We start from the raw sequence: 11,313 nt of genomic DNA, 5'->3' as shown, positions 1-11,313 counted from the left end.
GTGAGGGCTCTGGGGTGGGGCTGGGGATGAGGGGTTGGGGGTGCAGGAGGGTGCTCTGGGCTGGAACCAAGGAGTTCGGAGGGTAGGAAGGGGAACAGGGCTGGGGCAGGGGGTTGGGGCGTGGGCTCAGGGGTGCAGGCTCTGGGTGGCGCTTACCTCAAGCACCTCCTGGAAGCAGTGGCACGTCCCCCCTCCAGATCCTATGTGGAGATGCGGCCAGGTAGCTCTGAATGCTGCCCCGTCCGCAGGTGCCGACCCTGCAGCTCCCATTGGCCGTGGTTCCTGGCCAATGGGAGCTGTGCGGGCAGCACTTGGGATGGGGCAGCATGTAGAGCCCCCTGGGTGCCCCTATGCATAGGAGCCGGAGCGGGGACATGCCACTGCTTCCAGGAGCCGTGCAGAGCCACGGCATGCACAGAGCAGGGCAAGCCCCCACTACCCAGCTGGAGCACCAGAGTGGGACAAGCCTCGGACCCTGCTCCCCTGCGGGAGCTCGAGGGCCAGATTAAAACATCTGAAGGGCCAGATGTGACCCCCGGGCTGTCGTTTGCCCACCCCTGCTTTAGAGGGATATTACAGATATAGTGGGACTTCCAGAGGATGAGAGACTGCAAAAGGTACATTCATTTAGCTATGAGAAAAGCTAGAGGAGACTAAAGTGGAGGACAGTATTAAATATGCTGAAGGATAGTGTCTGAACTGACGATTTTCTTCTTTTGATAAAAAAGGGTTACTTCAACTGGATGGCAAATAAATTGAGAACAAAAGGAAATACCTCTTCAAACAGCACATCATTAACCAGTGGCCTTTACTGCGTGGGAGGTTCCCAAACTGTGATCTCTGGGGAGCTTTCTGGTCATATGGTGCTGGCTCTCTTCCTTGCTTCCAGCTGCTAAACTGCATTAAAAGACAGTGGAAAAATATTTAAATAACTTTCCTAATTTTTTTTGCACATGAACAATTTCTGTCATTGCCATGGGGGTGTTTTGCAATTGCCAAGAGGAAGGGAGGAGCCCCGGACAATCATATATAGGAAAGGAGGAGGTCCATAGTGTCTCCACCAATATGTGGTAAATGCTGCGATAATGTTTGAGATTGCTTGCTATTGCAGGAGTTGAAGAGGGGAAATTGCATTTTATGAACAATAGCCATTAGGGTTATGCATGCTAAGAAAGGGGACTAATAAAATCTTATGCTTCCAGATGTAAACTGATAGCCCACCCCTCACCCAGCAATGCACAACTGGCCAGCTACATTTTCATCTTGTTTGGAAGCACCAAGTAATAGTCACTAGTGAAGGGAACCTACTAGATTTGAAAGCCCAGTGGTCTGATCCAGTATGGCAAAACCTACATGCTTACACAATGTGAAAACCTAACCTCATAAATTGGAGGAGGAGGAGGAGGAAAAAAAAATTTTTTTTAAAAAAAAAAAAAAACTGAAGAGGAAGATCTTACCTATTCATAGGCCCTTTCCCACGCTAATCAATGGCCAAATAGCTCACCACATGTCTCTGTTTAAAAGACAGAGAACCTCTTTTCTCCAGCTGACCTTGACCTATAAGGTAGTAGAAGTCCTGAGGTGGCCAAGGTGAAATGATACAGTGACTATTTACTGTTTCCATCTGCCCTAGTGAGGGGCTGGTTAAAAGTCTACCACCCATGAACTAAACAGATGCCAGATCACTGAAAAATCAACTGAAGTTATCCAAAGCCCATTGAGGGAGAGCCAAACCGACTGAGATACCCAGGTGATGAATGCTGTTATAAGAATTTAGATGACATACGCATTGACAGGGAGCAGTAACCAAATGTGAATCCACAAATTGGAGTTATCTAAATTTTAATAACACATATCCATAATCTATTCTGGGCACAAAGTGGCAAATTCAAAGCGTGAGACCCTTTCAAAATTTGGCCCTAAAGGTTATGGCTCATGTTCACAAAGCAAGTCACTAGTAAAAACCAAGACTTGGATCGCAGGAATACTTACTTTACTTCACAAATCCCTTCTCTAACCAGTAAACACTGCTTCTCACTACATTCTACTCTGGATTAGGATTTGGAATTTAAGAGTTGGTACTATCCTCACAGAATCAACAAACTCTTCTCTTCATTCATCTTCCCTACCATGGTTTGGTTACTACCATGAAAACAGCCCACAGCAGTAGCCGAGTACACAGCACCATAACCAGTCTGTTTTTGGGTTGGTTGAAATCTATTTTACAAACATTTATTTTCCTTAAGAAATTCTCCTAAACACTTTCTCTAAAATGTTAAATTGAAACCAGAAACTAGAGCTGAAGCCAGAAGCTCACTTAGGGCTTTCAGTTCCTGTTATGTTTGCATTTTGATTAATCTAGTATAATCTTGAGAGTTATTTTTGTACACAATTTCCTGTAATTAGAGAAATAATTATATTATTTCTGAGCAATCTACTGTGTAGTCCTCATCAACAATGACTTTTGTGCACACAGGATAAAGTGTTGTTCCAATGGCAGAACTTCACTGATGCCATAGTGGAGGACATGGAGCTGAATCTTTACCACAGCCATGACAGAATTTTAAAATACTTTTTGTTAAAGAAATGAATCCATTCTAGATTTTCACTGTCCTTCTTTCTTGTTTCATCTTTCACTGGTCATTGATAAACCATAGAAATCTTTCCTGTGGGTTCTTGAGGGCCAGACCATTTATGGTTGTGGATAGTAGACTGCATTAATGCCCTAACACAGTGGTTTTCAACCTGTGGTCTGCAGTAGGTTTCAACCTATGTCTAAGATACCCAAAGAGATCTGCCCCTGCATTTGAAGTTTTTTTTAGGGGTCTGCAAATGACAAAAGGTTGAAAAACACTGCCCTACCAGGCTGCCAATGCTGCTATCCAAAGGAAGGATGATTTTGCTCCCCAAACCGTTTTGGAATTACTATTTGCCTCACAGTAATTCCTAGATAATCCAGTTGGGGTTGGGATTCCAAAAGGATCCAATGGACTCCTATGGAAAATTACAAAACAGGGTTGTTGCTGGTTTTGGTCCTGCAGCCCTGACCTGAACGGGGTCACTATGGGTGATCAAGATGGCATTCACATTGCTTTCTATGTCAGTGCAGATCAAGATAGATTCAAAAGTGAATCTATCTGTATAAGTAATGCCCAAGACTACAGGTGCATTACCCAAGGCTGACTCGAGAGTCATACTGTCCTGCGCCAATGCACCAAATCTCTCCTCTGCCTATATGCTGAAGTCCCCCAAGATTATTAGTTTTGGCAAATCCAGGATCAAATAGGACAACAGCTTTCCTCCCTGGTGGGAAGCTTGTTGTGCCATTAGTTGAAGCACTGATACACTAGTTTAATCCCAAATTTCACCCACTATGTTGGCCACTCAAAGATCTACATCTCTGGGAAGAGGCATTCCACACATTTAATGCAGCTTGCTAAAAGCATGGGTGTGAACAGAACCAGGGAACACAAACACCTAATTCGTCCTAATCAGAGAGGGCAAACTGCACAGACCCAGTTAATCAGGAACAGTTTGTAGAGTCCAAGTTTGATCTGAATCTGAAATTTTAAATGTAACAGTACATACAAATGATATAATGGGTACTCATTTAACCTTTAGATTCCTGTCCATTTTAACTGTATAATAACTGGGATTGCCCACAATATATTATGAGACTTGAAAGGTTAAGCCTTTCAGACACCCAGATATTAGGGCAAACTCAGCATGAAGTTAACAGGTCTGTGTCCAAAGACCAAATTCCTTGGTTGTTATAGTACAATTTTTACTTTTATGCTGAAAACTATGCTTTGGATCCCCACCCTCAGTTATCTGGCACATGACTCATAAGCAAAACACTTCTCCATGGGAAGTCACAAAATGGATTCATTATTTTGAATCAGAATCTAATATTCATTATTTAGCAAATCACTCTATCAAATATGTTGCTCCTTGTTAACATATTGCATCTAAAAGGAACAACTGAAGCAATGTCTGGGGAGTTAACAGAAGGTAAATAAAGATATAAATAAAATAACAATATTGATATATTTTGTAATTTTTTATATTTCACAGAAGATAGTTTTTAATGCACATTTGCCAATCAGCACTGCTTTAAAACCTGTTTCTTTAACATGTCACTAAGATTTAAAAATAAATATATATAACCCACTAAAACTAAATATTTTATTCATCTTTACAAGATATTAAAATATATTTGTATACAATACATTTGAGTAGAACAACTTTGAACATAAAGGTGTAGTTAACTTACATAATATACAAACAAAACATTTTGAACAAACTCATTGCTAACTAAGGCCCTGATCCGGCATGTGAGTACTTTGTGTACATGAACAACCCCAATGAACACAATCAAGGCCTATAAAAGAGCTCAGTCATTAAAAAAAAAAAAAAAAAAGTTTACATTCCTTATCCTGAGTATTCAGGAGTAGCTGAACACCTCTCAGGATAAAACCCATACTAATTAGTTATAGGCAGCAATCGAAAACCCTTCATACATAGCATATTATTTAGCAATCATAATTTTCAGTTTTGAACTCTGGCCTGCAATTTGCCTATTTCATAAAACCTTGAGGGCACTATGATATATAGTAGTCAGAGTGCATAAACTTTCCTTTGACAATAATGAACATTTATAAATTATTTAAATAAACTATGTATGTTGACAATCAATTTGTGGTGCATTGGAATTTATAATCTAATTTTTTAGCATTTTACAAAACAGCAATTTTACTGATATTCACTCAAACAGAAAACATGTAGTCACACCCATAAATGCTAGCCAAAAATTTTCCTCGCTGAATCTTTGTCTGAACTCACCCCTTTCAGCGTGGCTCCCAAACTACAAGCGAACTGCTGAGCCACAGCAAATGTCTGGCTTGTCTCTGTAATAATGACTAAAGCCCTCACCCTGCAACTTGTTGCATATGGGCGAAACTTTCTGTGCTTACATGGAGCCCTACTGACTTCGACAAGGATCTGCCTGCGAAAAGACACAGGACTGAGGCTGTAGTCATTCAGTACTACATTAACAACATACTGGCTCTTAAGGATTTAAAGTTTTGGAAATAATTTAATGCCAAAAACTAATCTTGAGAAAACACGGAAGTTAATTTTGACTTTCTTATACTGTGGTGTACCGTAATGCTCACTAGGACACTATGCCAACAGGTATATCAATAATGGAATTTGAAAGACACAAAGCTTCTGCAAACATAACAAATGTTGCTCATCAAAAGCCGTTAACTACACAACCCCAGAAGGAGCATGCCTTATTATCAGGGGTAATATTTCCTTTTCAAACTGGGCACAACACACCCTGCTTTTTTAATAACATGAACTAATTAAATTGAAACTGCTGATGCTGTGTTTTATATTTACAACCAGTACACAATTCAAATAATAATAATATCAAAAATACACATCTGCAACAAACTGGAAAAAGAATCAAGACAATTGGAAAAAAATACTTTTTTCATCTTTATGTAATATTAAGTATTGGTGTTAGTTTCTTTTCTCAAATTATAGTTTTATTATAAAAGACAAAAGCAGTTATGATAGTTACTTTTGTCCAGAGGTCTTAATTGTAGACACTTGACTTTTCTTCTCCTGTGCTAACTTAAAATAAGATGTTCACATTTGAGTTGCATTCAGTGAGTTAAGAAAGGGTTAAGGGATCGTAGCATTTCACAACCTTCCTCAACATGGCTGTGCAGCTCTCCTCTGCCAGGGCATTCTGGCTTCTCTGAAGTATTAAGAAAAATAAGCTCTTTGTTTGTCTTGTGCTTTTTCCAATCCATGTTTTCTCACTGTGGCTAAGCTATTCCTGCTTTGCTTGAGTTTGCTTTTATTTCTTTTTCCACTTTTTCATCTTATTTGCTTGTTTGCCATTATTTTTCTTCAGTTTTTTTGCAGCCACACCTTCATTTCTAACAGGCTTAGCTGGCAAGGGATTGCTTTTTGTTTCCATGGATACTGGCTTTTCATTGTTGGGTGTGTCTGTGTGTGCTTTTGCCCAATTCATCTAGAAGCATTGGGGAGGAAAAAAAAAAAAAAAAGTATTAGCTACTTCAATCTGCATTAAACTTTAAACCTAAGTATCTAGAGGCTTATATTCAGAAAATTGCCAGCTACATCTAGCCCACAGAGCAGTCCTTAAGATTATGTCACATTTATACAATAGATTAATCTAAGGAACCCCTTGAAAAAAAAAAAGGAACAAACTAAGCTACCAGAAATACTGTTTGGATATTCTTTACTTTTTAAAATGTCACAGCATTTGTACAAAGTATTAGAGTTAACAGTTTGGCTTTGTTAGTGGAAATTTTCACAGTTTGCAAAATGCATTGTTTACTCACTATATAGCCCTATAGGTTGGAACTCTGACAAATTCCATCAGAGGCTTCTCCAGACCTAGATAACCAGTTCAATATAAGTTTAACATTGTGTTACACTAAATCAGTTTACTTGTGGTTTAATTTTAGAAGACATGGTCATTTTCCCAGTCTGATAAATTCTTTGGTAAAATTAATTTCTAACAAACTTATTAAAATGTATATCTTCATGCTAACTTAGTCTGTGAAGTAACGGAAAACACACACTGCGTGAAGTTGTTCATTTTTACTAAAAAGGAACAAGCCACTCAAATACAATTATGTTTATGTCTGAGAGACCATAATCATATTTTCCTAAATAAAAAGTAAATCAAATGCCTTCAGACAAGGAGTGACATATGGCTCTTATTTTAAAAATAGCCTTGTATAAAAATAAAGGTAGCCATTTCCATGATTATTTCACTGTTTAAAAGGACATAGCTTAGGAATGAGAATTTGAGTAACGCCCTTTACCTCAGGCTCATCTTAAAAAGCCACCTAAATTGTAATTAGAATTTCTTCAAAGGCAATGGAGTTATGTGGGACCAGAAGCAGGCAACAAGCTATTATATCTGCAATATGTTGATGAGAATTTGGCTCTCTTGATCTTACACACTTCGTGAACTAGGTTGGGGGATTTTTTTTCTTTGTGGAACAGAGATACTGTTGTTTCTGCAAATGCTCTTTATAAAAACAAAAACCAGAGTATATATCCAGAGGCTCTCCCTTCCCAAAAGAAGCAAATCAGGGTATCAGTGAAATCAATATGGGAAGAGGAGCAGTTACGTAAACTTTTGTTAAAAAACAAACAAACAAAAAAACCCCCACCCTCCTGAGATAGTTTGAGGAAAAAAATGCGACCAAAAAGGACAGCACAAAAATCCACCTCCAGAGCCAAAATTAGGAGGGAGTCCTTGCTGCAAACATTTTAGTCCCTATTTAGTTGTGCTTGCAGAATGTTGCTACACCAGCTATGGATGCTCCTAGCGAAGAACCTGGCTCACCCTTTACACTGTCAGCAAGTATTGTTAGCCCACGCAAGTTCAGCGAGCAAAGCTTCACTTCAGAACTTTGCTAGATATAACTTCACGACCATACTGTGAAAGAGCCATGTTTTAAAAATCCATGTCAATCATGATGGCGTACCTGGAATACCAGCTAATTCTAGTTACTCATTAAATAAGCAGGGCTAGTTCCAGGTAAGTGAATTTGTTATTCCTGCAGTGTGTTCTGTACACTTGAGGGCTGTGGTATGAATTTTTCAACTAAGTATCTCAAGCCCAAAGGTGACAGACTAGTAAGCTATCTGTGACCTATGGAGCAAATTTGCTTATTTCAACTCAGCCAACACATTTATTTGCATTTAGTGTGGTTACTTACCTTCTGTTTTCTCATAGTTTCTTGGGGTCTAGGTGGAAAGGTGCATGGGACTCTTCCGTGATTAGCGTGATAGGGTAAAGGAAGGTTGGGATCTAATGGTACCCATGGAACGGAGAGGGTGGAAGGTATATTAGGCAGACTGCAGTGAGCTTTATGTAAATTATATGATGCTCTGGTCACTTTCCCAAGACAGCTCTGGTAGATTGCAACTGATGAATCTCCTGAAGCATGAGTCAATAAGTAAGAGCCCTCCTGCAAACTAAAGCACAGTCACATCACAAATCAAAATTCAAGACTTACTACAAGGTAGAGTACATAAAACAAAGTATTTTTGCTTCTTAGTCCAACCATTTAATCTGTTCATAATCAGAGATGGTAAAAACAGTAAATGGCTTCTGCTGGATAAAGACTTGTTAAAAAAGAGAGGAGAACATAGCTGACACAGTGGGGCATCAAAGTATCTAATATTTAACATTACACCTAAATAACGTATATAATCTGCAACCTGTTTATAAACGAAGGAATTAAAAAATGTATGGCTGAAAATGCTAATTTATCTTCCATTTGTGTACTATTATCATTAATTATTTAGGCCCTGATTCAGCTAAGCACTTAAGCACATGCTAAAATCCATTCCTATTCAGCAAAGCACATAAATCATTAGAAAGCACAATGATGGACGTATAATCATGAATACATACACTGGAAACTTTTTTAATCCACCCAGGATTATGTAGGTTTATAGAAAGTAAAGGCTCTACCAATTCCCCATGTCATGTCATAAGATTGGACCCAAAAACCGCGAAGCTCAAAATTTAGAATGTAAAGTAAGATGCTTCACATACATGCATGGCAAGAAACTGGCTTTATGAAACAAATTTCATATTTCCAAAGTGGCTAACAGCCTGAGAAAATTTTAGCAGTTAAATAGAGCAAAATAAAGTAGAGAACAAAACCGCAGAGAACCTGTGAAGACATATGGAGAAAAACTGTGCAACTATAAATAAGGAGAAGTGAAGCTCTGGAGGGGGATAAAAAACAACAATCAGTTCCAGCACAAGCAAAAGGTTAGCAAAGCAAAGTGTAAATGTTGCCCTTGAAGCACCAATAATGTTAGAGCCCAATCCTGCAAACTCAGTGAAGTGAGAAGTGCCAGTGGGATTTACTGTCTGAGGAAGGTCTACTCTTGAGTAAGGGGGCTTGTAGGATCAAATTCTTATTTTGTACCCTATCTTTTGTACATAAAAAGTAATCCTAAATGCTTTACAGTTTATTTATAACTCTATTATCGAAGTTAAAATAGAGAGTACAGCAGAAGGGTAGACAAACACGTTACAAAAGAAAAAAAAAGATCTTTGGAGCTTCTGGGTGTTACTGCAATAAATATTTAACAACAGTAAAAATTACTTACTCAATCACTTTCTTCAAGATATGTCGAAGTATATTTAATGGATTTGCAGGCCTGTGGATAGAAAATTCACAGAAGGTAAATTTATAAGCCAAGATTTTCAAAAGTGACAAGTGATTTTGGGAACGCAATTTGAGACACCCTGAAGGGATCTGATTTTCAGTAAGTAATGTTTTGATAATCAGGTCCTTTAAAGATGACTCAAGTTGCTCATCTAATAAACAGAGGCACCCAAAGTCATTAGTTGTGACTGGAAATCTTGGCCATCACACTAAACAAAGCATTTGGGAGTCCTATTCTAAATTTTAAACTAAAGCAAAAGGATGAAATCATGGTTCCACTTACACTCAGTGAGAGCTTTGCCACTTACAGATTAAGATCTATCATAAGAAATGACTTGGAAAAGTCAATTTTGTTAATTCTGAAGCTGTTTCATCTTGATTTTTTAAAAACTATGACAATAAAGTTTACTTACTTAAATAATCCAAATTTTTCTCTTAATCGTTCTGGAGAAATCTCTTCAAGCATAATGAGCTTTGACGTAAAGGCATCAATATGGCCTGAAAAAAAAAAAAAACATTATTAATTGAATCTCTTCAGTAAAGAAATAGCACGAGGGAACAAATCTGGTAAGAAAAGACTTTATTAAATGTGTATGTAGAAGCCAAATCCAATTTAAAAGAGAATGTTACAAGTTTTACTTATCTGAAAGTCAATCAGGTAAAAAGCATTTCTAACCATTAACGCACTCTGTATAAGTAAGTATTTGAAAATGAAACTCTATATTGCTGTAATTTTTCTCTAAATATAGATGTCCATGTTCAGGCCTGTACTTCCGAACTATGCTGGACAGAAAACAAAATCTAAAAATCTGGACCAGTTAAACAATCTCAGGAGCAGGTGGGCTGCACTTATTAACCAGCCATATCCTGCCTCTAAAATCCTGATAGAGTTCCCACTGACTGTGACCGTGCTCATTTTTGTGATGGTGTTTTGGGTATTCTGCATTAAACTTATTATTTTTATTATCATAGTGGCTAGGAGCCCCAGTCATGGACCAGGACCTCATTGTACCAGGGGCTGTATAATCATACAGCAAAAAGACAGTTCCAGTCCCACATACCATCTAAGTATAAGACAGACAGAAACAGACATACCAACAAGGGAGTACAAGGAAACAGCAAGACAATATTGGTCAGTACAATAAGCAATAATCTCAGGGAAACAGCAGTCTAACCATTGTCAAGTTTTTTGTAGACCTCACAACAAAGTAGAGTTTTAAGGAATGTTTTGAGAGAGGATACTAAGTTAGTTTTGCAGATGTTTACAGAGAGCTTCTCCCAAGCACCATGGCTTGACTTGTCAGTTTCAAACTAAAACTGTTTTGTGATGAGAATGATTATGTTTCAGCACTTTACAGACTATGTGGGCTTTTCCTTTTGGGTTATATCTATGTTTGCTTTTATACTGAACTCCTCATTGTGTAATCCAAACACCTGGGTTCCTGTTTCCCTTTTCTATCTGGATTTTTCTTATTTGAAAAATTGTAATTTGCAAGTCTGAGTTTGCCATTGGTGACAACAATCTTGCTAAAAATGCTAAAAGACCACTTTGACACAGATGTAAACCAGTGATTCAAACTTCCCGGCTTGTCAAATTTTAAACAAGAGCAGGTCAGGAGAATGGTGAGGGTTGGCTAGTCAATCAGATCCACTGGCCCAAGACAACATATTGAGAGAGCTCCTTCCTGGAAAACCCCCTCTCATTCTAGCTTCCATGGGGGAGCAAGAGAAAATATTATATATTTTGTGGACTTCACAAGCTCATTACAAATCTGCACTTGTAACCAAGGAATTTTAAAACAACCATTATATTCAAATTGCTCATCCCAGTTATTTTACATTCAATGCCAAACATTAGGTAATCCATTATTTGATGTTGTGGAAGATTATTGAATAGACGTCATTATTTTTAATGGATTAGAAACTGTAAGAGGACAACCGGCACAGAGCTGCTCTCATTTGACTCGGGAAAATAGTAACCTAGTCTTTTTTATTAGCTTTTATCTAGGTACTTATGAAGGCCTGAAAATACCTTAATACACCATAAAGGAATGACAAGAAGGGAGAC

At 38.2% G+C, this 11,313-nt stretch overlaps 1 protein-coding gene across 3 annotated transcripts in view; it reads right to left on the bottom strand.

Moving 5' to 3' along the window:
• Positions 1-781: 781 nt before the first annotated feature.
• ICE2 (interactor of little elongation complex ELL subunit 2) overlaps positions 782-11,313 on the bottom strand; it is a 58,137-nt gene continuing 47,605 nt past the window's right edge. Inside the window, exons 12-16 of one of the 3 annotated variants that reach the window (XR_003369634.1) lie at positions 9,659-9,743; positions 9,187-9,237; positions 7,776-8,034; positions 4,843-6,046; positions 782-897 (exon numbers count right to left, since the gene is read on the bottom strand). Coding sequence is in view for 1 of the 3 variants with exons in the window: in XM_026648251.2 (XP_026504036.1) it covers positions 5,870-6,046; positions 7,776-8,034; positions 9,187-9,237; positions 9,659-9,743 (572 nt within the window). In the remaining 2 variants the exon portion in view is untranslated. Of the gene's footprint in view, positions 898-4,078; positions 6,047-7,775; positions 8,035-9,186; positions 9,238-9,658; positions 9,744-11,313 lie in introns of those variants that run through there. The other 2 variants (XR_003369635.1, XM_026648251.2) reach the window with 2 other exon arrangements.

Source organism: Terrapene carolina, unplaced genomic scaffold, assembly GCF_002925995.2.
Source record: "Terrapene carolina triunguis isolate 2854851 unplaced genomic scaffold, T_m_triunguis-2.0 Scaffold67, whole genome shotgun sequence".
In the NCBI taxonomy this organism is placed as follows: domain Eukaryota; kingdom Metazoa; phylum Chordata; order Testudines; family Emydidae; genus Terrapene; species Terrapene triunguis.
This window is presented reverse-complemented; position numbering and strand designations above follow the sequence as displayed.